Source organism: Oenanthe melanoleuca, chromosome 19 (genome assembly GCF_029582105.1).
Source record: "Oenanthe melanoleuca isolate GR-GAL-2019-014 chromosome 19, OMel1.0, whole genome shotgun sequence".
NCBI lineage: Eukaryota > Metazoa > Chordata > Aves > Passeriformes > Muscicapidae > Oenanthe > Oenanthe melanoleuca.
Window position 1 is genome coordinate 1,721,044 of NC_079352.1, and position 26,282 is coordinate 1,747,325.

General features: G+C 49.3%; 3 protein-coding genes across 9 annotated transcripts in view; 1 reads left to right on the top strand and 2 right to left on the bottom strand.

Moving 5' to 3' along the window:
* The window catches only part of GGNBP2 (gametogenetin binding protein 2), a 17,000-nt gene extending 14,915 nt beyond the window's left edge, over positions 1-2,085 (bottom strand). The window contains exons 1-2 of one of the 6 annotated variants that reach the window (XM_056506381.1): positions 2,000-2,085; positions 1,232-1,359 (exon numbers count right to left, since the gene is read on the bottom strand). In XM_056506381.1, coding sequence (XP_056362356.1) covers positions 1,232-1,324 — 93 coding nt within the window. In that variant the 5' untranslated portion in view covers positions 1,325-1,359; positions 2,000-2,085. Of the gene's footprint in view, positions 1-1,231; positions 1,617-1,950 lie in introns of those variants that run through there. The other 5 variants (XM_056506375.1, XM_056506380.1, XM_056506377.1 and 2 more) reach the window with 5 other exon arrangements.
* MYO19 (myosin XIX) lies at positions 1,305-26,257 on the top strand. Of its 2 annotated transcripts, none has more exons than XM_056506374.1 (25): positions 1,305-1,381; positions 9,906-9,995; positions 11,609-11,753; positions 11,994-12,142; positions 12,376-12,489; positions 13,182-13,314; positions 13,528-13,597; positions 13,958-14,060; positions 14,273-14,369; positions 14,816-14,892; positions 15,195-15,285; positions 16,452-16,623; positions 16,791-16,864; positions 16,958-17,079; positions 18,675-18,788; positions 19,126-19,302; positions 20,171-20,317; positions 20,521-20,628; positions 21,119-21,189; positions 21,570-21,679; positions 23,409-23,572; positions 24,145-24,274; positions 24,420-24,505; positions 24,786-25,070; positions 25,451-26,257. In XM_056506374.1, exons 2-25 carry the CDS (start codon positions 9,984-9,986, stop codon positions 25,577-25,579), a joined length of 2,880 nt encoding a protein of 959 aa, XP_056362349.1. In that variant the 5' UTR covers positions 1,305-1,381; positions 9,906-9,983; the 3' UTR covers positions 25,580-26,257. The 2 variants fall into 2 exon arrangements, with proteins under 2 accessions (XP_056362349.1, XP_056362348.1); XM_056506373.1 differs by lacking the exon at positions 1,305-1,381 and adding an exon at positions 8,559-8,641.
* Positions 6,059-8,556, bottom strand: PIGW (phosphatidylinositol glycan anchor biosynthesis class W). The gene is made up of 2 exons (XM_056506382.1): positions 8,051-8,556; positions 6,059-7,616 (listed from the first exon to the last, which is right to left on the bottom strand). Exon 2 carries the CDS (start codon positions 7,600-7,602, stop codon positions 6,088-6,090), a length of 1,515 nt encoding a protein of 504 aa, XP_056362357.1. The 5' UTR covers positions 7,603-7,616; positions 8,051-8,556; the 3' UTR covers positions 6,059-6,087.
* Positions 26,258-26,282: the final 25 nt, after the last annotated feature.

The window sequence follows — 26,282 nt, forward strand, 5'->3', positions numbered from 1 at the left end:
TAAAACCACATGGAAAATGAATGGGCACAATAACTTTCAAGCTGTGGCTAAGACACCAAAAAACTCAAACTTGCACTATTCCTACACACTGCAGGGTTTTCCAGGTCATCAGCTCCTCTAGGAGAGGCAGATGCTGCTTTGGACAACTTTAGGGGAAACTTTGTCTAATACCTGAGAGAAGCCAAAACTAGTGATATTTGATAAATTAATAAATTAATAATATGCGACCATTCAAATTGATCAAAATTAAAATGCAGCAATAGGACTTCCTTCAAATGCAGCAAAACCACACGGGGCTTGTCTGAAGACATTCAAGTTTTGTTCTGGAAGGTGGAAGAATGGTTTGGGTTGGAAGAGACCTTGAAAATCATCCAGTTGCCACGTGCAGGGACATCCTCCTTAGCTGATAAAACTCGGGAATTCTCCCATCCTAAACATTAGATAAGGAATTTAAATCACCCCCCCTTTTACATCACTTAAAGTAACAACAGCTACTGTGCCACTATCAAGAGAAATTAAATTTGAATCTTTGAGATACCAAATTACACTAAGTGCAATATTGTTTTCAAGCTTTAAGAATTAAAACAAAGAGCACCTGGCTAGTTAGAGAATTTTTTTTCTATTTGCTCCGTGTTCTCCTGCAATGCAATTTTTGAACCTTCCTCCAAACACATGAGGAGAAGGACTAGAAGCTGCACTTAGTTGATTTTTTTTTTCCACTGAATCTTCTGGAAACGGCCAAACCACCACGTTTTCCAATCCGCAGCAACACCCCGAGATGGGAACTCTGCGATTTGTTACACACTCGAGAAACGCTGAATTCACTCCAAAGCTTTGGAAAACGCCGTCAGCCTTCGCTGGGCTGTTCGGAGAGCAGGAGCAGCAGCCGGGCTCTCACGGTAACATGGCTCCCTTCCTTCCCAGCTGAAAAATGGCTTTGCTCCACCCTTGAGCACCGAGCCACGCTCGTGGCTCCGGCACAACTTGTGCACAGGCCCCGCCACAGCGGTAACTCCCTCATTATGCGGCTCGCCCGCTCTCACAGCCGGCCATCAGATAAAAATTAAAAAAAAAAAAGTTGCCACATTCATCTCTGCTAACCCCAAGTGTTGCAAAGTCCCAAAGATTAACGCAGCCCGAGGAGGAGCCAGCGAGGCCCGGCGAGGAGGAAAGGCCCGGCCTCGGGAATTGCAACACGCGGGCGCAGCGGGACGGGCCCGCGGGGACTCACCGTGAGGGTGTCATCGATGTACAGGGGGATCTGCCTCTTCTCGAACGGGAACTCCTCCTCGCCGTCCCGGCACACCGCCACCAGCCGCGCCATCGCTGCTGCTGCTGCCGCTTCCTCCCCGCTCCAGCCTGCGGGCGGCCCCGGCCGGAGGTAAACACCCGCCGCGCTTCCCCGCCACACTTTCACCAGCAGCCGGCACCCAGCCTGCGCTCCCCATCGCCTGATTCACCACGCCGAGCCCGGCCCACCCACCCAGCCCGCCGCGAGGGACCCGCGCGGGCCGGCAACGGGCCGGGAATGCGGCAGCGCACAGCGGCGAGCAGGGGATGGAGACCGCGGGGAGAGGGGGCCGCGGGGATCCCAGCGGGGAGACGGAGATAGAGATCTGGGAGGGGAGATGGAGCCCGCGGGGGAAAATGGAGCCGCCGCCCCCCGGCCGCCACCGGCCCAGCGCGGCCGCCGGGAGCCGCCCAGCCCGGCGCGGCTCTGCGGCTCCTCCGCCGCCCCCGGCCCGGCGCGGGGGGAGCCGCCGCTGCCCGCGGCGCCCCGCGGAGCGCCTCCAGCCCGCCCCGCCGCCTCCCCGCGGGCTGCAGCCCGGCTTGCCCCGGCAGACCCACCCCTTCCTCCCGCTGCTGCGCGGCCTCGCCCGGCTCCCCACGCGGGGCTGCGATCACGGGGAGCGCTGAGGGAGAACCGCACGCTGCCGCCCCTGCCCTCACCTCCTCCCCCCCTCGCAGCGGCGCTGCCCCGCGGCCGGCAGGCCCTTACCGGCTGCTGGCGGCGCTGGGCGGCCCGGGCGCTGTGACAGGCGGGCGGCACCGCGGCTCCGGAGCCGCCTCCTCCCTGCCCGCCCCGGGGCCGCCCCGCCCCGCTCTCGCGAGAGCCGCGGGCACCGCCCGGGCCCGCCCCGGGCACCGGCCCGGCCGATCGCGGCAGCGCCCGCGGGGCTCGGGACCGGCTCCGGGCCGCGGCAGGAACGGCCCCCCCGTGCCAGGAACGGGCCGTGGCCGTGGCTGTGGCAGGGGCAGGAACGGCCCCGGGCCCGGCCGTTGGCCCGGGGCGTTGGGGGTTACAACGAGCCGGGCGTTACCGCGGGTAACAGCACCGCGGGCTGATAAAAACGCGCTGAACTCAACGCTCTGAGGAACGCACGGGGAAGGAAAGGGGAGGAGGGGAGACTCCGCGGAGTCCTGTGCAGGGATAAGCGTTGGACTCGTGTCCTTGGGGCTCGCTGAACTCGCCGCCTCAGACGCTGCCAGGCCAGGCAGGGCAGGATTTAACAGCTCTGCCTGGCGCCTGCAGCACCCAGCGCTGCCAGCTCGAAATCCTGTGGCTGCCTAAATTAAGCAGCCCAAAGAAAAAAAAACATTAAAAAAAAAAAAAAAAAAAAAAAAAAAAAAAAGCCCCATCAAAACAACGAACCCAAAGTCTTTCTTGAACTATTGAATAATACAGCTGGCCTGTTCGTTCTTGTTGTGTATGGATATAGGCACTAAACCCTCACAAGAAAATGCAGGGGAGGTGATTAAGGAGCAGGATGATTGTTTTCTTGTGTCTGCATAAAAACGATGTTTAGTGGAGGAGTTGATTCACTCGAGCTCCTCGTGCAGCAGCTGTAACAGGAGCAACATGTGCAGTGATGGTGCTGCACGGTTTGCAGTCGGTGTTCTCCTGGTTTTCTGCAGCAGAAAAACTGGGGTTTGTGCCAAGGGATAGTTTTTCACACCAGAGCATTCTGTACCACCATGAACTTAGGTCTTTGCAGGTCTTAGGATCACATCAACAGCATTGTCCAGGTTTTGTATTCTGGAGTGCACCTTGATACGGAAAGCACCAGTACATTCCATACAGTTTTTATCCTTGGATTTTTAGTGGTGTTTCTTTTTTAAGTCGCTGGAACACGCAGCTTGTTTGTGTGGAAAGGCAGCCAGCCCCTTCCTGCACTCATTTGCATGGCCCTCTTTGCCTGGAAGAAATACCTGTTCTCTGGAACAGTGGGGCTTTGAAATAGGATACTGCCTGGAATCTTCGGGGTAACATCTGTCTTCAAAAGAGACACCACTGCACTTGGGAGAGGAGGCATGCTAGAGTTGATCTTTAAAAATAATGAGATGTGTTAGAAGTTAGTGATGTTTAATAAAAGGTTAAGGATAAATGTAATCAGCTCTGCTCTCCCACCATATCCCAGCATTTTTATACCCTGCCACAAGGCCATTTGGGGGAATTATGGCAGCAAAGGCAAAACAATTTCTGTTTTCCTCTGTTTTACTGCTCTTGAAGTAGGTGACACATTATGGTTGAGCCATTAGTCTTTCTGCTTGAAATATCTTAAGCTTTTCCAAGTTTCTGATTTTAAAAAATGCGCCTTCAATCTGTACAAAAGGTTCTTTGTCTAACACAGCCCAGAGTGAAGTGAAATGCAAAGCTCCTGTTCCAGCCACCCAGCCAACAGCTGTGGAGGTGTGTGGAGAACAGCAGTGTCCTGGTGTTCCCTTTTCACATCTTTTCAAACCCCAGCAGAGCTGTTTGCTCTCCTGTGATCAAAGGATGCTCCCTTGCATCTCTGGGTTCTTTCAGAGGCCTGGGCAATTACCTTGTGTTCATAGGCTGAACACTCAGCATTCATAACTACACCAGTTGCTTCAGGGCAGGGCTTGCTGCATTTGTTATCGACAACAAGCATGAGAATTGTCTCATTAATTCACTGGTGAACAGTTGCAGAATCCCAGAATCATTTAGGTTGGAAAAGACCTCTGAGATCATCGAGCAGAACCTGTGACTGATCCAGAGCACTGAGTGCCACATCCAGTCATTCCTTGGACACCTTCCAGTGCCTGACCACACTTTCCACAGAGAAACTCCTCCTCATGTCCAACCTGAACCTCCCTGGGTGCAGCTTGAGGCCATGTCCTCTCTTTCTGGGAGGAGAGACCAAACCCAGCTGGCCACAACCTCTGATTTACTCCTCAGGGCTTTTCCAGCAGGAGAAGTCTCACAATGAGAAGCTGGTGTTGGTGAGAGGGCTGTTCTCACTCTGGTGCACACAATCCCCTGGGTTTGCTGCTGTTGTGGCAACCACAGCTGCAGCTCTGGAACTGGCAGCACCAGCCCTCCCACGTCCTCCCCGCTTCACCCGCTGCAGTTGGCACCTGGATGCCCTGTGCCTGTCCAGACACAGCTCTGCCTGTCACACCCAGCTGGCTCTGAACCACACCGACAGGCTTGTGCTCACAGGCACAACTCCCTGCAGGTCCTGGGCTTTAAATATTGCAAAAATAAATATCCATGAGTAATTTTGCATAAAAAAGTAGTGCCAGTCGGTTCACGAGGGAGACCTTTCTTCCCTAGGCAAGTCTAGGAAGTGTTTTAAAATAAACACATCCACCAGTTACCAGAAAACTCTGCTATAAACTGACAACTGTTTCTAAGAGGTTGTTGCCAGTTCTTACACTTGTCCCCAGGATAAAACAGGCTGGTTTGCTGTAATTCTCAAGACTACACAGCTTTAAGTTGGAAGCAAACAAGCACAAACTCAGTGTGGCCACAGCCTGTAATCCTCAGACTTCACCTTTCTGCTGGCCAGGGGCTTGGAGAACCTCATAAATTTATGACTCTTCCACAGCATGTGTGTTCTTAAGGAATCTGATTTAGAGGCTTATTCTCCAAAGGTTTGCTGATTCATCACTTGTGATAGACAAGGAGAAATATGAAATATGGCCCATGTGTACTGCTGTAACTCCACTGACACTGGACATCTATCATCAACTACCATTGGTATTCTACTCCTAAACTATTTATATCCCATTATTGAATTCCTCACAACCTTTAAGTGTATTTCTCTTCCCAATGACTTTATGAGGTCAGGAAGAACTGTCACAGTCAGGAAAGGGAACAGAGAGGGTGTTCTGCTCTGGTTTGCAGAGGAGACTGAGAAACCAAGCAGGTCCCTTCTCAAGCCATTGCCAGAACCCTGACCCAGTGCACTGCACTTCTTTCCATCTGCACCCTGTTTGTTTGCTAACAAAAATTAACACCAAATGTCCCCCCTTGGGGACATCTCAGCTGGTAAAATACAGTATTCAGTGTGCTGGCCTGCAGGTTGGAGCTGAAATAGTTTGGTATCTTTGTATTTTCTTATGAAGTGTTGCTCTTATTATCTGCACCACAAGCTCCAACAACTGCTTTATGAATTCATCTGCAGTTGAGTTTATCCTTCAGAGCATCACACTTTATCTCAGGTCTTCATTTATATTCATCAGTGGGGATGGAAGTAAAATCTAGCTTTAATTCAAAGGCTAATTTAGGTTTCAGTATATGATTAACACTCCACAATTATTACCATCAAAGTCAAGCATATGCATAAGTCTCTGCAGGACTGGGGCCAAAACATTTTCAAGTATCCACTTATTCAATACATTTTATATAAAGAATTATTCTTATCTATTATTTATGCAAGGGCCTTAACTAGGTAAATCTTGACACAGCTAGGCCTCTCTCTCCATATAATTACTCATCTTTTCATCTGGTTTCTACTCAACCTTGTTATCTAATTCCTTGGATATGAGCACAGTTCACTAACTGTAAATACAATTTACTCTCAGGAACAGCAGGAATACTCAGCAATCTCCAAATCTAAGTTTTCAGGATAATGTGCAACAGCTCCCAACAGGTAAGATCATCAACTGTATAATTTGGTAAAATGAACCATTAAAAAGTAATCAACACTAAATAATAAAAAGCTCTGCTAAATTATAAATTATTGCAACACATCCAGGAAAAACACTGTTTTTTCCATTAAATACCATCATTCAACTACAGCAAACAAAGTCCAACTAGTCCACTCAGCCAAAGTGGAATCACCAAAACTTTAATACTATATTTCTGTCATGTAATATATACATAACTAAACAGTTAAAAAACATGTACAAGTGCAGTATGCATAATGTAAAGGCAGCCTTGCTGTGGATTGTGTCTATCAGGATGTTCACAGCACCAGTCATAACATTGGCTAGCAAGAAAAACAGTAATTGATTTTTGTTAATAGCACTAATCAGGCATAGCTGTGACAGCTTGTCTTGCCTTCCCACAGCCTCCATTCCGTGCTTTTTCCTGGAATTTGGGGGCTGCACAACGTTCCAGCAGCAGGGCACGCTGGAGCCTCTGACCAGCAGCTTTGTGAACACCAGGGTGAGGTCGGTGAGCACAAAGAATCCCAGCAGCAGCAGGCAGTGGGCGAGCACCCAGGTGCAGAAGGGCAGGTTGGCCATGCGGCGGGACACGGGCTCCGTGCACATCTGGCACAGCTGCAGCAGCACCCACAGCGCCACAAGAGCCAGAGCCAGCCCCCTCAGGGCCTCCAGCCATTCCCTGACCGAGCCCCTGCGCTGCAGCAGCCACAGCCCCACCTGCACGCTCGCCAGGTAGATGGCCAGGTAGCCACAGAGGGAGAGCAGCCCTTCGCGGTTGGCGTCGAGGAAGCCGAGCCGGGAGCCGCTGCCGTCGCTGCCGTGCAGGATGAACCCCTTCAGGGAGGTGCTGCTGAGGAGGAGCTGGTAAAGCACAGCCAGAGCTACAGCCACAAGCCAAGCCTTATGTTTGGGGAATATGGCTAAAAGCAGAGAGGCTGCAAGTCTCACCAAGGCCAAGGTAAAGAAGAAGTTCCAGTGCACGCCGTACTCCGAGGTGTGCTCGTGGTACCCGATGGATTTAACGCTCAGCAGCCGCCCAACACCGAGGGAAACCAGCGGCCACACAGCAAACAGCTGCCTGGCCAGGCTGGAGAACCTGGGCTGTGTCGTGGGGGATTTCTGCCGGACCTCAGGGCAAACGAGAGCGTTTCCAAAGATAAAGGCTCCCACCCCCAAATCCATGACGCCGGTGCCGTAGGTCTCGGCCTTGGCGTATCGCCGGGGGTACTGCGGGAAATCCACGGCCAAAATGCTGATGGATGTCAGCACGTTGATATAAACACGGAACACAGTTATTGCTGGAATGCTCTCGGGATCCAAGCGTGCCTCCTGGAATTCTTTTACAATTTGCCCAAAGGGCGCTCTGGTCTCCCGTTTTCTCTGGCTGTATATTCTGAAAAATATTCCAGCACAGAAGGCAGCAAGGATAAATGGTATGAAGAAGATGATTGGAGACAAGACAGTACAGGAGAAGAGGAGAGGAGACACCAGCACCAGGAAGTCTAGCAGCAGGCTGTACTTCCTTGAGCTGACAGGTTTTCCATGGTGCAGGTAGTGCAGGATCAGGAGGAGCCCTCTGCAGAGCAGGCACAGCGGAGGCAGGGACAAGCCTGCGGAAATTTCCAGCAAACTCGTTCCGTTTAGGTTGCTGATAAAGGCTTCCTTCAGCTCTTTCTGGGACATTCTTCTTCATTCCTCTGAAAACACAAAACGTGAACTTGAGGTAGCTTTGTAAAACGGGTCTCAGAACTCCTTAAAAATGAATCGGATCATTAAAACAACATTGATTTCAGAAGTTACCGAGCTCCTTCTCAATTTAAAGAACACACAGCAACACTGGAGTTGGCTGGGAAGCCAAGGACAGGCACAGGCTTGAGGAAGCTCCAGCATTTTACATCCTGCTTCGTGTATTTTTGAGAGAGATCTCTAAACATCAAATACTCCACTGAATATTCACATGGCGAATAATCTTACTGCCCTGTAGAACACACTTCATATCCTCTATGGTGTAAACGACACCAACATGTAAAAAGAACTCCGCGCTGCCTGCTCGGTACAACCAGCAGGTGCAGCCCCCGAGTGCCTTTTTTTGCAAAAAGCGTGAATTAACCACGGCTTGAGCGGAGCTTACCGGGAGCGGGGGCACGGCCGGTGCCGAGGGGACAGAGCCGGCGGGGCCCGGGGCCGAGGTGACGCCGGGCCCGGGACAGCGGGGCCGGGGTGGAGCGGGGCCGGTAAGGCCGGCCCGGGGTGAGGCCGGGCCCGGTAAAGCCGGCCCGGGGTGAAGCCGGGCCCGGTAAAGCCGAGCTGGGGTGAAGCGGGCCCGGTAGAGCCTGGCTCGGTAAAGCCGGGCGGGGATGAAGCCAGGCCCGGTAAAGCGGGGCCAGAATAACGCGGGGCCGGTAAAGCCGGGCCGGAGTGAAGCGGAGCCGGGGTGAAGCCGGGCCCAGCAAAGCCGGGCCGGAGTGAAGCGGGCCCGGTAAAGCCGGGCCGGGATGAAGCCGGGCCCGGTAAAGCGGGGCCAGAATAACGCGGGGCCGGTAAAGCCGGGCCGCGGTGAAGCCGGGCCCGGTGAAGCCGGGCCGCGCTCCCCGCCCGCCCTTTCGCCGCTTCCGCAGCGCCCGAGCCCCGCCCGAGCCCCCGCCCCGGTTCCGCCTCCGCGGCCCGCCCGCCCCGCTCCGCTCCCGGCCCCGGCCGCGCTCCGGCCCCGCTGCCGCCCGCGGTAAGTCCCGAGCCGGCCCTGCCCTCCCGTCCTGCCCGGCATCGCCGCCGCCGGGCCCTGCCCGCCCGGCCCCGGCCCCTGCCCCTGCCCCTGCCCCGGCAGCGCGGCCCTCAGGGCGCACCGCGCCCGCCGCGGGGCCGGCCGGCAGCGCCACGGCCCGCGGCTGTCCCCCGTGTCCCCAGCCTGTCCCCCGTGTCCCCCGTGTCCCCAGGCTGTCCCCCGTGTCCCCAGCGTGTCCCCCGTGTCCCCAGCGTGTCCCCCGTGTCCCCAGCCTGTCCCCCGTGTCCCCAGCTTGTCCCCCGTGTCCCCAGCGTGTCCCCAGTGTCCCCAGGCTGTCCCCCGTGTCCCCAGCGTGTCCCCAGTGTCCCCAGCGTGTCCCCCGTGTCCCCAGTGTGTCCCCCAATGTCCCCAGTGTGTCCCCAGTGTCCCCAGCCTGTCCCCCGTGTCCCCGGGATCTGCGGGCACCGGCACCAAAACTCTGCCGGGACACCGCGATGGATCACACAGGGGTTTGGGGGTTCCTCCCAAGTCGTGTTTTCATGCCGGGGTAAGAACGAAATTAGGGATGGAATAGGAATAACAGTGGAAGACGAATGGAATAGAGTAGAATTAGAATAGAATAGAATTAAACCAGAATTAGAATAGGGTATAGTAGGACAAAATTAGAATAGAATTAGAATGTAATAGAACAAAATTAAAATTAGAGTATAATAGAATTTGAATAGAAAAGGAATGGAAGTAATGGCAGCTGCAGCTGCAGAAAGGACAGAATTCTTCCTGGCGGAGTGACTGGAACCTCCACGTTTATCACAGAAATTCAAAGGGCCTGACTCACCTTGGGTTGGCTCCCAGGGATTTTCAGAGGAAGCAGGAAGGGAACAACACAAACTTCTCTAAGTCACTCCCCTTCCCAAAGCTGTGGCTTCCCTGGCACTATCAGACCCTCAGATCTGTCCTGTTTCTCCAAAAAGGAGGAATTTAACAAGTAGTTGCAGTGTCTCGCCAAAAAAACTTGCTTTATAAAGAAAAGCAAAACATTTTATTTCTGGTGGAAGATACATGATTCCCTCCAAAAAATCTTTATTGGCAGGAGCAGCAGAACAGGACCACCACTCTGGGTAGCATTTCCAGCTCCAGTGTTACTTGGGCCACACTGGGATCAGTAATTGTCTGAATTCGTTGGAATCTGCTTGTGGAACCCTCTGGAGAATGACATGCCCAGAGTTACTTTTATCTAAATGCCATTTTATTTTCTTTATTTAAGCGTTCTCCAGTGTGATTTGAATGAAGCACTCTCAAGTAAAGGCCCTCTCCAGTGCTCCCGTCCACAGGCCTGGACAAGATGCCAAAGCAGGTAAAAAGAAAAGCAGGAATTGTGTGTGCTAATTAAATATTACTGCCAGGAGAGAATTCTTGGCTTGTTTCCATGCAGTCAAGATTAGGTAACTACTAATGAATATTCATCCCTGCTTCATGAATGGACTGGACCTATTTACTGTGGGTTTGAGCTGTGTTAGAGACCCCAGGCAGAGATTTTTTTTGTGCCCTGGGCTCTAACAGGGCAGGTGTTACTGCAGGCAGCAGGCACATCCTGAGGGTGCTTGTTCAGGAAGATGAATGGACACAAGAGTTGGGATTTATTTTCAAATATTCTTTTACTTTTGCCTGGGCTGAAGTGATGCTGGGCAGGGCAGCAGAATCAAGCCCTTGCAGTCTCACAGTGGATTTAACTTGCCTGGTGTAATAAGGAACACAGGGGGGCATGGGGAGAAAGGGGAATTGGCATGAACTCCTCAGGCCCATGGAGTGTTTCCTAATTGTGGTGTCTGTTCTCTGACAGCAGCAATCTGCTTCATGCTCATTCAGAGGAGAAGAACAGAAATCACTTGGGTGGCAGTGCTTTACTGCAGTGCTAAGCTTTTTTTTTCCCCTTACTGTGTAAAATTCTGTATTACTGGAAATGAACTGCTTATGCTGTCTGCAAAAGATGAAAATGCTCCTAAATGAGTACTCTATTGTAGCCTTTTTTTTTTCTTTTTTTTTTTTCTCTTCCCAGGAATGTTCTAAATGGGGTTTGCAGTGCATTTCCCATATATTAATGAGCTCAGCTCACATACTGGGAATGCTGCTGACTAAATTTAGCATTTTCTGTATAAACAAGGTGTTGCTGTTCATTGGTTAACTTGTACAGGTGAGAAGGGATAGTTTGGAGAACTTCCTGCCAAAGAGAAGGAGATCAGGAGGGGAGTGTATAGAATGCAAAAATCAGGACTGGCATCTTTTCCGTTCTTCATTTTCTCTTCTAACCTTTCCTTTCCCCAAAAAGACAAACAGGTCCTGGAATGTCTCTTCTGGCTGGTTTTCCATTACATACAACAAGTGTGTCCTTCCAAATAATGTTGTCAAGGACACAGGAGCCCAGAGGCTGAGATTTGAATATTTTAAGTGATTCAGAGGGGACAAAACTTCAGCTAAGGCAGGGCAGCTGTTCCTTCCCCCAGCACCATTCCTCTGCCCTGGCTGTGATGTGTGCACTCTGCAGCTTTCACCCTGAAAATCACAGTCTCTGCTAGGAAAGCTGCATTTGTTTTGGGCTGCAGGGGCTTCCAGCTGTACCTGCAGCCAGCCCTGCCTGCTTCCCTGACCCAGGGCACTGCTTGGGTTGAGTGCATGACATGCAGAGGCTTAGAAATGAGCCAATGCAAGCAGATGGTGTGTCTGTGCAGAACTGCAGTGTGAGCCCTAGGCCACGTTCTCTGAGTGCCTTTGCCCAGAGCCAGAACACTTTTCTGACATCAGAGCAGGAGGAGGGCAGCTGGGAGCAGGAGTAGCTCACACATCCTGAGGTCTGGCTCCTGCTGAGACTGAACCTTGGGGACATGGAAGCAGCAGAAGAGCTAGAGCAGGGGATGAGGTCAAAGTCCAGCTTTTCACCTTTCACTGGTGCTGATCTGACATCCCCTCCAGGAAAACAGCCAAAGGGAAGATTCTCTCATCCAGAATGACCTCAGTGAATCATTTGGAGAAGAAGTTAGAGCCTTCCTCGGTGATGAAGAGAAGCTGCATCTTTTTGATGACCTCACAAAAGTGAATCCAGTGACCACCAGGACAGGTGAGCAGCCAGGGAGTGTCTGAGGGATCCTTTTCCCTGCTGGCCACTGACACATGGCAGCTCCTGCTCTCACTGCATTAACACCATGAACACAGGAGTTCTGTCCATTACACCTCCACTACTCTCTTGATCACCTCATTCTCTGCTGAACCTGGTAGGTAACACACCTGAGACTTCTGTTACACAGCAAGAGTCAAACACACTTTGCAAAAGATGCTGACAGAAGGTGTTGCATTTCAGTTCTGAAATGTCTTCAAGCAAGATACACAATCAACCTGTTCTATACAAATGCTGGCTCCAGCCTGGTGGCTTTAAATCCTTTCCAGCCTTTCTCCTGCCTCTACTCACCTGAGCTCATGAGGGAGTACCACGTTGCACTTTGTCCTCAGGTAACCCTTGTGTTTGAGATCACTGTCCTTCTGCAGAGCCCAGGTGTCAAACTGCTCCAGATTTATCAGAGCAAAATACTCCTGCAGGATAAACCCCATTTCTAGTGAATTACTAGTTCTGTTAAAAGTGCAGTGCTGTTCTCAGATAAATGTGACATGACCTTTGCTGTCCATTGCTGTTGAACTGTGTGGTTACTGTACTCTTAAATATAAATATTCTCTTTCACTGCCAGGATTTAAAACCTCACATCTTTGCAGTGGCTGAGCAAACCTACAGGAATGTCCAAAAGCAGATGGACCCTGTGAACCAGTCCATCATTGTGAGTGGAGAAAGTGGTGCTGGGAAGGTAAGGAAATGCTTTTCCATGACATTGCTCTCAAGTTTTGAGCCCTGCCAGTGATTTGTAGTGCAGAGTAGTGCAGTGAATGAGCAGAGATGAATTAAAAACCCCTCTGACACAGCACGTAGCCAATCTGCCCAGCACGACTCTCTTGAAATGTGTGTGAAGCATTAAGTGATTGCTGCAGTTAAACACACTCTGCTTAATATAGCAGCTCTTCAGGTGACATCTGTCATTTCTGGAGGGCTGGGTTTGAATCATTCAGCAGGAATTGCACCTGAGTCTCTCAGGGAGCTCGTGTGCGTCTCAGCAAGACTTGGAGCAGTGGGTTCAGCTCCTGTCCTGTGATGTCCATCCCTGCTCAGGACAATGCTGAGGGTATTTTTAAGCCCAAGAACAAGATGCTTTGCTGAATGTTAATGACTCGAAATCCATTCACATCCATTCCATCCCAAGGCAGTAGCTGTTAATTCTGGCTGAGCTTCCAGATGGTGACTCCTCCATGGAAGTGCCATTCAGCACTGGAATGTGTGTCTGTGGCACAGAGTTTCCACTGAACCAGGGCTCTAAACCTGACACAGTTCCTCTCTGTAGCCTCTCCTCCAGCTGCACTCTGTGTTTCCAGAAGGCAGCAGTGCTCTGACAGAACTGACAACATGTTAAAAACAAAGAGCTATTGTCAGATCTCTCTCTTGCAGACCTGGACCTCTCGCTGCCTTATGAAGTTCTATGCCTCTGTTGCTGCCTCAGTTGTCTCCCCAAATGGCAGTGAAACTGTGGAAAGGATAGAGAAGAGAGTGCTGGATTCCAACCCTGTCATGGAAGCATTTGGTAAATGTGACTTTTTAAACAACAAACTAAAGCCATGGCCACAGTGGGAATTTCCTTTGTTCCCTCACCAGTCTAAGCTACCTCTTGGTCCTTTCCTTAAAACCAAACTCTTCAAATACTGGAGCTGTTTACAGATCTCCTTAAGTAGCTGTATGTGCTGCATGGCAGAGTGGGCCCACTCTGACTGTTCTGTCTGCCACTGGCAATTTCCAGGGAACGCCTGCACCCGGCGGAATAACAACAGCAGCAGGTTTGGGAAATACATCCAGCTCCAGCTAGACAGGTGAGAATTGCTCTGCAAAACCTTACCTGCTGTCTTCTTCCTTGAAGTCTTTATTATCTTGTTCCTTTAAAGCTGATTTCTGAATTCTGCCATAGAATATTTGATGTCTTTAGAGTGTATTCTGGTTTGCTGGCAGCTTCAACTGTTATTATTTTCCTTTTTTTTTCTGCAAGCTCTCACTCTGATCTCTAAAAGAGAGCAATGGAAACATAGAGATGTAGTTAAGAGCTCTGAATAAAATAGGAACAAAACTGAAGGTGAACTGCAAAGCATTCAGTCAATTGGTCTGAGAACAGCAGAACCTCTCTTGGATTCTGTGAAGAGGTTTTGTTGGAATCTTTTCTCTTTTCCCCTCTCTAGATTCCATCATCTGACTGGTGCTTCCATCCAGACTTTCCTTCTGGAGAAAACAAGAGTGACCTATCAGGCACCCAATGAAAGAAACTTCCATATTTTTTATCAGGTCTGCCTTCAGTTAATTTTGCTGGGTATTTCTGACACACAGCAGGGATGAAATCACCAGATTTAGCACAGTTGCAACTTTTAATAATTACCAGTTTCCCTGTCTCCCAGGCTTCCAAATTAAATCATCCTCCCAGTATGTTATTCTTCACTGTCTGGGAGCTGTAAACACCAAAGGCACAATTCAATTTTTACCTTGTTTTCTGTCTCCAGATCACAAAAGGTGCCACTGCAGAGGAGAGGCTGGAGTGGAACCTTCCAGAAGGGGCTGAGTACCGCTGGCTGCCAAATTCTGAAAGAAACTTAGATGGTAAAGATTAGTCTCACTAACTAATCAATCAATCCATTAATAATGGCTGGAACTTTAAAGGAGGCAGGCAGAAATAAATCCTGTTCAATCCCCTGGTCAGCCAACAGCTGATGTTTTGCAGAGCCATCTGCATTAATGGGATTCTTTTTAAGTTTCACTTGGCACTATAAAGTCTTAAAGCTTAAATTCAGTCACCTGGCTTAAAACAGCTGGTACTGGCCTGGCAAATTTGCATCTCTGTGGCTTTGTTTAGAAACTGGCTTGTCTTTGCATGTGCTTCACCTAAAAAACCAAAAAAGCAGTGTGGATGTGTGTGGGATTTACCCAGACAGCATCCAGCTTCCCTGCTCTGTCTGACCATTGCAGCTGGACTGGCTGTGCTGAGATGTTCTGCTTGCCCCTGTTTGTGTGCTTGGCTTTCTCAAGAGCACTGTTTGGCTTTTCAGAGGACTGCTTCGAGGTGACCAGAGGGGCAATGTTCCACCTGGGCATCGGCCACACCACGCAGAGCAATATTTTCAAGGTCAGCTCCACAGCACGAGGCTGCTGAGGGTGTTGGGAGTGTGTCCCAGGGTGGGATTGCTGCTGGAATAAATCCCTGTCACTGGAGGGCCCTCAGCTCCACATCAGGCTGCACAAGGATTAGATCTGAGCTAAGAGTCTCCACCTCTGAATTCCAGTTTGTCCTCAGGAATTGCACAATAGGGATCCACACAGAAGTTTGGGATCTTTTTGTGCAGGAATGGTGTGAATGGCTGTTCCTGGGGCTAAAGGAGACACTGCCTTGGGGGAGCTGTCCTGAAAAACTCCCTGATTGTATTCCAGGTGTTATCAGCCCTTTTGCACCTTGGGAATGTTCAGTTCTCTAGTCCTGTGGATGAATCTCAGCCTTGTGAACTGCAAGACAAAACCAAAGGTGAGGCAACAGCCATGCCATGCTCCAGAGCCTTGTTAGTTCACTGCCCAAGGGAAAGGATTAGAGAAAGGAAAGAATGGAGAGAATTCTTTCCTTTATTTAGTTAATTTAGATTTATCTATTAAATTTGTTTAATTAACATTTGCTAAATTTATTAGCAGTCATTAAATCTACCAAATTTTCACTTGAGTAATTTTAACTATTATTACTTTTCATTATTAATTCCTTTTAACTACTAATAAGCCAAATTACTTTATTAATAACTTAGTAAATCTGTTTAAACTGTATTGAATTCAGTGCATTCTAAATTACTAAATCGAATAAATTTAATTTCTTTCTTTAATTCAGAAAGAATTCCTTATGAAAGGAAAGAATTTAAATAACTCTCCTTCTGATAGGAGACAATCAAGGCCATGAGCAACCCAAAATTTGGGTGTGTTTTTGTGAACAAACAAAAACCTAATGCTCCCTTGCCCTGAGAGATAATTTCATTTCCTGACAGGTCAGGGCAACTGCAGCATTACCCAGTGATTTCAGGATTGTTGGCAGAACTGTGGCTCTTGATTGTAATCTTACTCTGCCATCACAGGGCTGGCAGAAATCTGAGCCACAGGGAGAGCAGGGCTTTTTCACACCAAAGCTTGCACATTTTCATGATAAAACCAAAAGCCAGTGACAAAAAATGTGTTAAATTCCAGCATAAATAGAGGTTGTTCTGTATGTCTTTGGGAGGTTTGTGGGTCTGGATCTCCTTCAGAACTAAAACTGCCCTGAATAGTGAAGCTTCCTGCTACAATTTCACATCCTCTGAACTCAAAGTAATTAATATTCAAATAATTTTGGGTACAGCTCAGCTGAGAAAGATCTTAAATGCTTTGTCAGCAAATACTCATTCTTCTACAGTTCCTTTCTATCCCTAAATCTCTGCTTTTTTTCCTGGTCATGACTGTAAGAAAGGACCTGAAATTCTAGGGGCACTCTGCATCCAAGTTAAGAGTCTGGTTTTGCAAAACTTGCTCCCAAGTTTGGGTAGAAAGATCCCAAATCCACGCTTAAGTTGGAGAGCTGATGGAATTGGCATTTTTCTACCCAACCTCTAGACTTTCCATTCCTTCAGAGGTGTGAACACACCAGGTAACTTTGCACTGTTTGTTCTCCTGAACAAGAGTTTGTGAAGATCACAGCAGATCTGCTCCAGATTCCTGTGGAGGAGCTCCTGGAATCTTTAAGGATCCGAACAATCACTGCTGGAAAGCAGCAGCAGGTGTTCAAGAAGCCATGCTCCAGAGCTGAGTGTGGCACCAGGAGGGACTGCCTGGCCAAAGTCATCTATGCCAGGTAGGGATGTGCTAATCCAGGTCACTTCTGGGAGGGGAAGCCAGAGGGATTTACATCAGAAATTCCTCTTCCTTCCAAGTGACATTGATGGAAATGGCAGTAAAAGAAACAATTCTGATTATTGCAAGCAAGCAGCTTCCAGCTAATCTCATTGTTGCTGTCTGCAGGTTGTTTGAGTGGCTGGTTTTGGTGATAAATGAAAATATCTACACAGATCCCTCAGTGTGGACCAGCTTCATAGGTATGGACATCCCACCCTGGTTTAACTCAGGGACCAGCAGCCCTCCAAGCTGCTCCTGAACTGCAGCTCCCTGTCCTCCCACATTCCTTCCAGGTTTGTTGGATGTTTATGGGTTTGAAGCCTTCCCTGAAAACAACCTGGAGCAGCTCTGTATTAATTATGCCAACGAGAAACTGCAGCAGCACTTTGTAGCTCACTACCTGAAGGCACAGCAGGTACTGAAGATCAAATCTCCAATATCTGATTTAAAACAGCATCTTTTTGTCACCTTGATTGCATTGCTGTGCCTGTGGTCAGATGGAACCTTCACCAGTAAAGCCACAGAAAGCAGAGGGAGGGAGCAGTGGCTTTGTGAGGAGGGGAGTTTATGCAGTTGGAACGACACAGCTTTGCCCCTTGGGGACTGGAAACCTGTTCCCAGATTGGATCTCTGCCTGTCAGACTGTTTGCTTTTCCCCATGAACACCTGGGACTAAGTTCTTGGGGCAAGTGCAGCCTGGATTGAAATTCTCTTGGAAGTTTCTGCTTACAGCCATGGAGCACCAAGTCCCTAAAGAGTGGAGCTTCTGGGCTGAGCTGGTGTGAAGGCAGAGCCCAGCAGAGCCCTGCCACCCACACCTGAGCCCGTGGGACCTGTGGAGGCTCCTGCCACAGGGGCACAGCTCCTGAACCACTCATGCTGCTGCCCTTAAAACAAGCCCCAGTGTGCTTTTATCTTTGAGTAAGGAGGGACACAAATGGTGTTTCACAGCAGGGGTGGTTTTTTGCTCCATGCAGTCCCTCACTGGTCACACATTACTAATTCCAGCTCTCATCTGAGTGCCCTGCAAGGTGCAGACTCCCTGCCAGGCTGCTGCTCTACCCCTCCCACTGCAGATCCATTACCAAAATGCACTTTGCCATTACCTGGAGTCAGGGGAATTATTTTCTTTATGGCACCAGCGTGCTGGCACCTCCTGCCTCACAGCAGGGTTTTGTCAATTTATACAGGAGACAAGTATATTTTTGACTGCAAACTGTGCTTTTGCTCTTGCCAGGCTGCTTTCCCTGCCTGCCCTGGTCAGCATGCCAGGGGTTAATGGTCAGGGAAGATGGAGAGCAAGTTCAGGCACACAATTGCTTTGCTTGAAACGGCTCCATGACCTCTGTTTATAGCACCCCTCCCACTCACTGCCTGCCCTCTTACCTCTGGATCTGGCTGTCCCCCAAACCACTTAAATGCCATTAGTGGCTGTGCTGAGCAAGCTTTTGGCAGGAGGCTTTTCAAATAACTGCCCAGAGCTTGTGCTTGTTAAACACTGCTGACAGTTTGTCCTGTAATTCAGCATAAATATTGTACCAATTATTCCAACCAGTATCTCTCTGCACTTCCTTTCAGATCAGGCTTTGCTTTAAATGGAGCCCAGTTAGTAAAGCCTGGCACACAAAGGCTGGGTTAGGGCTGTGTCCCAGTCCAAGGAAGGAGTTCTGCTTGTTCCTTGTCCTTCAGGGAAAATCTCAGCACAGCCAGGAGAGGCTTTGTGTGACTGTGGCCTTTGTTTGCTCTCTAAAGCAGCCTTGCAGCTCACTCTGATAAATCCATGGGGTTCCCAAATCCTCAGACAAATTGTTCCAGCAGGTTCTGATCCACACCCAAAAGCCACCTGGGGCAGAATATCCTCATGTGAGTTTTCTTTTCTCAAGCTTGGTGTTGACCTGGAGCTGAGCTGGGATTAACTCCTCAAACAGGACCTGGATCAGCTGCCCAAGGCACAGAGTGCTGAGCTCTGGTGCCCTCTGCTGCAGAATAACCCCTTCCCTCTTCCCTCAGGAAGAATATGCAGCTGAAGGCCTGCAGTGGTCATTCATAAACTACCAGGATAACCAGAACTGCCTTGATCTGATAGAGGGACATCCTCTCAGCATTTTTTCCTTGCTGAATGAAGTAAGTGTGATGTAAACCACCAAAGAAAACACAAACAGTAAATTAAAAGAAAACCTGTCAGCTATAAAATTTCTGCAGGGCTTCAGTTTCAGAGAAATCATGCCACTGCTTCCTCCTGTTCTGGGTTGTCTTTTTCCCTCTGATCCTGAATGTTCTGATTCAAATATGAAGCCTCAATTATTTCTTTCCCTCCTTCCTTCCCAATATTTCAGGCCTTGCATACTCAAAGCAGCTCTGAAGGTAAAATGGCTTAAATGATTGAAGTTTTAAATGTTGTAGCTCTTAGAATCAGTTCTTTGGGACAATCAGAGATGCTGAAATTGTGTTTCCTTTGCAGGAGTGTCGCCTGAACAGACCCTCCAACACTGACCTGTTCCAAACCAGGATTGAGAAAGCCTTGTCCAGTAATCAGTGTTTAAGTAGAGATAAGTTTAGTAAGAAGCCCAACTTTATCATTTCACATTATGCTGGCAAAGTCTGCTATCAGCTGGCAGCAATGGTGGAGAAAAATAAGGTAGGTGATTGCAGAAAGAGCTGCTTAAAAAAATCCTAAAAGTATCTTACAGACCTAAAGTGATTTAAATCAAAGCACCACTAACAAATATATTCAGTGCTGGGTACTGGACATACCTTGCTGCTAATAAATCCTTCAGGCCACTTAAAAGTGGGTGATGTCCTTGTGTGGTTCTCTGAACCCCCACTGGCACGAGCAGATGCTTTGTTTCACCTTTGAGCTGAGGTTGAAGTGAACCATCACCAAATCAGGGCTCCTTCCATTCCTGGGGGAGGCAGAATTGTTACTGACATCAGGGCATTTTTATAACTACAAATACAGCACTTAATTCCCAAGAAAATTCAGCTAAATTTATGAGAAACAAGAGCATGGGCTTAACTACTGAAAGTGCTGAAAGTACTCAAATTTTGGCCATCAGGGAATAGCTGAGATGTGAAATATCTGCAGAGAGGAGGGTCCCTTCTCACCTCTGACATCCCTAGCAATTACAGCAAGTGCTATTATTTATTTAGCAATAAAACACCATCTCTTAATTCAAATGAATATTTCTAATGCCTGCTGCAGTCTGTCCTTCAGGGATTAAACCACTCCTGAGAGCTGGAGCTCACTTAGGCTGTGTTACAAGAACAGTGGTGGGAGCAGTTGTACATTGGACTGGATTTGCTGAATGTTCAGCCAAACATTGTTTTCTGTTCCTAAATGTGACTATGAATGAATGCACATCATCAGATTTGAAACTGCAGCTGTGGTCACATCAAATTTGTAATCAGAAATAACTGTTCCATCTCTATATGTGGAATTCCTAGTTATTTCCAGAGGTGCAGGTGCCTGCCAGGTCCAGATACTGATGGGTCATGTCTCTTTGCAGGATGCTGTTCCACCAGAGCTGGTCCACGTTTTGCAGAACTCAAAGGACCCTTTGCTTCAAAAACTATTTCCTGTGACAGAAAAGAACCAAAATAACACCAAAACCCAGAAGGGAGCAGCTGTTGTTACAGTGGTGTCCAAGTTCAAGGTACATCCTATTCAGGTTTCTGCTGTAATTTTGGAAACTTTCTGGATTTACCATCAGCAGTTTGATGAAGGCTGGATTTTTAGCCCATGCTGTGCTCTAACACGAGTCTGTAAAGCCATCCTTGCCAAGAGCAGCTTCATGGGGTGGATGGAAGATCCCTGAGGAGGAGGAGCCCTGATGAACCCTGTGTTTGTTTCCTGCAGAGCTCCCTGGAACATCTGATGGAGATTTTGAGCAGAACCACACCCCATTACATCCGCTGCATCAAGCCTAACGCTGACTGCCAGGCCATGACTTTCAGGAGAGAAGAGGTAACTTCTCCAGAGCCTTTCCCCAGCCCTCTGCACTGGGATTCTCAGCATCTTGAGTCCCTTGCAAAGCTCTTTCCACAGCACATTTTGAAACAGCTCCTGAGCACAGCAGCTCTTCCAGCTGCACCTTGCTTGCTGGGGTGATTTGGGCTGCTGCCCTCCCAGCCCTCCAGACAGATGGAGGAGATCTGAGCAGCCCTGGGCACACAAATACCTTCAAACCAAAACTCTGCTCCTTCCTGGAGTCCAGGAAGCTGAGAAGCTTTGGGAGCAGAGCAGCAGATGCTAAAGCTGTAACTAGAGAACCTCATCTGATGGGCAATCAGGTTTTAAACAGCCCTGGAATCTGCTGAGCGTGGAAAAACCAACACTGGCTTTTCACACCTGCTGGGTTTGGGCACTGCTGGCTGTGGATGCCCAGAACAGGGCACACAAGGAGCAGCTTCCACAAAAGTCAGCATTGTCTAAACCATCTCAACTTGTGCCTCAGGTTCTCAGCCAGCTCCAGGCCTGTGGAATAGTGGAAGCCATCACCATCAGTGCAGCAGGTTTCCCAGTCAGGTAAGTCCAGTTTCAGCATTATCCATTTCTATAGCAATTAGTGGCATTCAGTTATTCAGAAGAGCTTATAAGCAGGAAACCCAAATATTTTGCACCATCAGCATATCCAAGCACAATTCCTGCCCAGGCTTTGCTACAGTGACTGTTAGTGGGAAATGTGAATTTCTTCAGAAGTTCTGTCCTTTCTGCCTTGTTTGACCATTTAGTCTGTTTGCATCCCATGCACTGGGTCCACAAAGCTATTCTAGAATTTTTCCCCTTCAAAGGATGAGTTATTTACCATACAGCAGAAAGGATCAGTTATTTACCATAGAGTAAAAAGAATCAGTTATTTACAGTAATGATTCTTGCCTGGAATTCCCTGCACATTTGTCTCTCAGGATCCCTTTCCAAAGTTTCACTGAGCGCTACGAACTACTGAGGAAATCCTGGGGCTCCAGTAAAAAAAGAGTGTGGGATAAAAGCAACTCTCATCCTGCTGAGAAAAAAGGTAAGTTTCTTCAGGTAATCCCTCTGCCATCAAGTAGAATTGGCACTGCACCCATTTGGTATCACACAGATCAGACAATTATTCACCACTATTCTCAAAATACTTCTTTAACCTATCACCAACCTGAAACCTTAACACTTAAAATCTTTCCCCTCACTGCTGGTTTTCTGTGTTCCTCCCTGGGTGGAACAGTCAGTTACAGTGGTCTCTGGGGTTCCCCTCACCCAATATAATTTGATTTAGAGTTGATTCTTTAGTAGACTTGAAAACCACTTACCTTTTGCTTTATCTTCCTTCTCTTTCCTTTCTTTCCCCCCACCCCTTGTTTACTTGCTGAATCACTGACCTTCCAGCTTACCTGGGCTCTGCTGCTTCTTCCACCTTTTGCAAACTTCTCTTTTTCTAAGCAAGAGTGAGGATGGACTTTAACAAACACAATCCAGCCTACAGGTAATGCCTTTGCTATGAATCCTGAAAGGAGGAGCTCATCAGGTGGTTACATTTAATTAATATTGAAGGTTACTGCAGCCCCTTCCTCTCCCCAAGATGATTCCCCTCTTCACCCAGTGGGTCTGTTCAATAAGCAGCAGCTGTGGGAAGCAGGACCAGCCTGCCCAGATGAGTAAAATTGGTGGAAATCTGTTCACTGTGTGGAAATGGGGTGAAGAAAGGAAGTACAGGCTGGAGAATTACTTACACACTGGATCTTTCCCCCTCAATTACAAAGCCATTAACTGCAAAGCCTCTTTGTGATAGGTTTTTAGTCCTTTTTATCTTGAGGGGGTAATAAGCTGCAAACAAAGCAAAACAATTGCCCAAACACAGGGATAGCTTTTGGTTCCCTTATCAGCCTAGCCCCATGAACACCATCAGAGCCACCAGATGTCTTCCTGTATGCAAGAATTGCTTCTATTTGTTTTCAGGACCTTAAAATGCTCTCATCTCCTTAGAAATATTTATAGCAGAAAAGCAAACAGTATCCAGGATGGAATGATGCAAAACCCATCCAGCCCTGTGCATGCAGGAACTCCTGCAACAATCTCTTGTTCCAGGTCTGAATTAAGTCTGGCTCTATTTCCAAAGAGATTCATCTGGCTGACCTGTTTGTAATGTAAAAAATTGTGCACTGTGTCCCAGAAATGGCTTTAATAACCTGTAATTGCTGCCATAAATTCCTGCTCAGTACAGGACCCCATAGCTGCTCCCTGTACAATTGTGCAGAATTTGTTTCCCCTTCCTGCACTTTTCAGTACATTAAGGCTACAATTCCCTGCCTTTTGTTCTTTGCTCCCACAGCTTTGAGTTCTGAGTATTTAATGTGATTTTCTTAGGACTGAGCTGCTCAGCCTGTTCTAAATTGCATTGCTGCTGTTTTCTTGTGCTTCCATGTAGGATGCTTGGAATGGGAGAACACCTGAGCCCTCCCTGTTTCAGCCTAGATCTACCAGATGACAAATTTACCTGGGGAGAACAGAGGTGGTAACAGATAAGGCAGCACCCAGCCACAGCCCAGTTAAAATATCCCAGATTGGTTTTCTGGTTGCTGGAATCTGTGCTGTCACATTTTAGCCCTAATCACAGCAGGATCAAGTGCTCTCAGCCATCTCCTCCTCCCCCCTTGCTGCAGGTGTTTCCCCTCTAAATGGCCAAGAAATCCCAGTGCAAAGACAATTCCCTGGCCCTGATTTCCAAATTTGGTGACACCTTCTCCTCAATGCTTCATTTCCAGGTGAGATTGCAGTGATGGATGATGACAAAGCACCACGTGCTGCTGTTCTGGAGATCCTTCAGGATGCTGTGAGGGGACAAACCCCTGCTCAGGAAACAGGGAATGGAGCAGAAACCCCCTCAGTCTACTGTGGCAAAACCAAAGTGTTCCTGGCCAATTCTGTGGTGAGTGCTGTTCCTTCCTGATGGCTCTGGAGTGCTCCTGCCTCAGGGCCATTCTGGCACAGATGGTGGAGGGAAAACTCCTGCCAAGCCAGTGTGACCAGAATTGGGCATTTTCCATCCAATTACTAAACTCAATCAAGCACCCATCAGAATCCAACTCTGCAAAGCACTTTGTGTAATGGCCTCTGTGCTGCCAGTGGACAAGGAGCTGTGTGTGTCTAGAACAGTCAGGATTCCTGTAAGGATGGCAGCTTTCCTTAGCTCCAGGTGACAGATTTGGCAGCTCCAGCACAGCTTCCCTGGGAAAGGGAGAAGGAGACAAAGGCACTTGTGCCAAGCTTGCAGGATGCAGCCCCTCAGTGGAGCTGGGTATGAACCTGCTGTGCTGGGACTTTGGGAGGCACCACTTTCCTCCCCAAGAACTTCCATTTTCATTTCCATGTTACCTAAAAAGCACTAAGGAAGTGCTGTCACTTCCCAAACCTCATCCAGCAGCCATGGGACACTGGAATGAGGCTGTGGTCCCCTGACAAACCCCATCCCTAACTCCAGCCTCCTGTTCCCCACTGCAGCTGGAGCTCCTGGAAGGCAGGAGAGCTGAGGTGTTAAATGAGAAGGCATTTTGCATTCAGTGCTGTTGGAGGAGATTTAAAGAGAAGAAAACAGCCAAGGAGAGACGCTCTGCAACTCTCATCCAAGCAGGTGACTTGCTGAGGGTGGGGCTGAAATAACAAGGGACATTTCCAGTCACACTGGGGGATTCCAGTGGCACAGGTGGGTGAGTGCCATCTCTCCCAGGAGCTGCTGAGGTTCTCAGCACTCAGCTGTGTCTCCATTCAATCCCCAGCTGTTCGTTCCTGGCTGGCCAAGAATCGCTTCCAGAGGACCCGCAGGGCTGCTGGTGCCATCCAGCGTGGCTGGAGGAGGTGGAAAGTGAGTATGGGACAGGACAGCACTGGGAAGGAGCCACTGAGGCTTCTTAGTGTCTGAGAGAGCAGGAACTCTGAGAACCTCAAACCCAGTGCTCCAAAAACTCTTCTCCAGCTGAAGAGCAGATGCCAGTCTTGTACAGCAGAAATAAGCTCATTCCTTACCTGCATGGACACTGGGGTGTGCTGTCCTTCCAGACTCACTCTTTTTTAGCCTCTCAGTTTTGCAGTCCTAAACTGTGTCCAGGACATTTGAGAATATTCTTGTTCTGTGTCTTTTTTAGGCAAAAGCAGCCACGTTGGCAGCAGCAGAGCTGGACGAGGGGGAAGGAAAGGAGCTCCCAGCCCCTGGAGCTGCCTTGGCCAACCCTCCCTGTTCTCTGGACACCACGTGGCCCCTGCAGGCAGTTGTGCAGTCCTGGCCCCTGGGGCTGGTGCTGGCTGCTGCCCCTGCCAGAGCCACGGGGCCCCGGCGGGCGCTGGAGCTGCTGAGCTGCCTCAGGGGGCTGCAGGAGGGCTCCAGGGAGGAGCTGGGCTGTGGCATCGCCTCCATCAGAGCCCTCCCACAGGTACCCACCCCTCCCTCCTGCCTGCACCTCCTGGAACGCTCTGGGATGGCATTTCCCACCAGCTGCCACTGGCTTCCCTCAGAAACTGCAGTTACAAATCACCTTTGGGACTGGGGGGAAACATTTTTGTGTTTGCATCAAATCCTGTGTGCAAACTGTGCCAGGTTCAGTGCTGAGCTCTGCACCCTCCAGAGGCTGAGCTGGTTTCAGTTCCATTCCCAGCACTGCCATTTTCTGTAGTGACCATTTCTCTTAAATCCATTTGTACCCTGGAGGAGTTCTCTGTCCTCATGCAGTGGTTCATATACTCAGGAACTAACAGTGAGTAACAAAATCAGCTGCACATCTGGCTGAAAACTCTCCCCCTCCTGTCCTTGCAGGGCTCTGTCAAGTTCCACTGCAGGAGGTCCCCCCTGCAGTTTGCCAACATCAGCCCCCACAGGGAGGCGTTTTCCATCACGGGATTCAACCAGATCCTGCTGGACAGAGAGGAGCTCCTGCCCACATAGCTCTGCCCTGGCCTTGGCCTCCAGGGAGGGCTCTCTGCAAGCTGCTGCTTCCCAATCAATCACTCACCGTCCACTTCTGCTGCTACCTCAGAGCTTCCACAGCGCTGCCTTGTCTGTACAAAGGGATGGAACTCGACACACAGCATGATACACATTGTAACAGACATTAAATTAACCCAGAGTGTGGGGGCAGCTCCTCCCCCACACCGCACACATTACAGGAAATAGCAACACTATGGGAACAAATCGATTCAAACAGATCAGGTGCTTGAAGCAATGAATACTTGAACTGAACGCTGCTGGCACTGCCTGCACGAGCCAGAGGCTGCTGATGAGAGAGCAAATAATGCAAATATTCCTGATTGCTGCTGGGTTCTCAGAGGTGCAACTGTCCTGACTGACCACGAGCGTCCCCAGGGGAGTGAGGAGCACCCAGCTGCTGCACCAAGGGCAGATGTCTCAGGGAAAAGCAAGGCTGGGCTCTTGCTTTTTATCTACAGAACCAAAATTTGTGAGCCCTCACAGCTGCCAGGTGCCTGCAGAGCTCCCCAAACAGCACCACCCTGCCCAGGGGCTCACCAGGGTGCCTTGTACCCTCCCTTTGTTGCTCATGGATCTTGAAAATGTTCAGCTGCTCTGTGTATGTCATTTAAAATAAACTGCTCAATGCTCTCTCAAGGTGTCTGACTCTTCCCAACAACCT

Excerpts from the sequence above, each read along its gene's own strand:
- PIGW (XM_056506382.1), bottom strand. The coding sequence starts at position 7,602 with ATGTCCCAGAAAGAGCTGAAGGAAGCCTTTATCAGCAACCTAAACGGA.
- MYO19 (XM_056506374.1), top strand. Across the intron at positions 23,573-24,144 it reads TGTTCCTGGCCAATTCTGTG|CTGGAGCTCCTGGAAGGCAG; the intron begins GTGAGTGCTGTT and ends TCCCCACTGCAG. Across the intron at positions 24,506-24,785 it reads GTGGCTGGAGGAGGTGGAAA|GCAAAAGCAGCCACGTTGGC; the intron begins GTGAGTATGGGA and ends TGTCTTTTTTAG.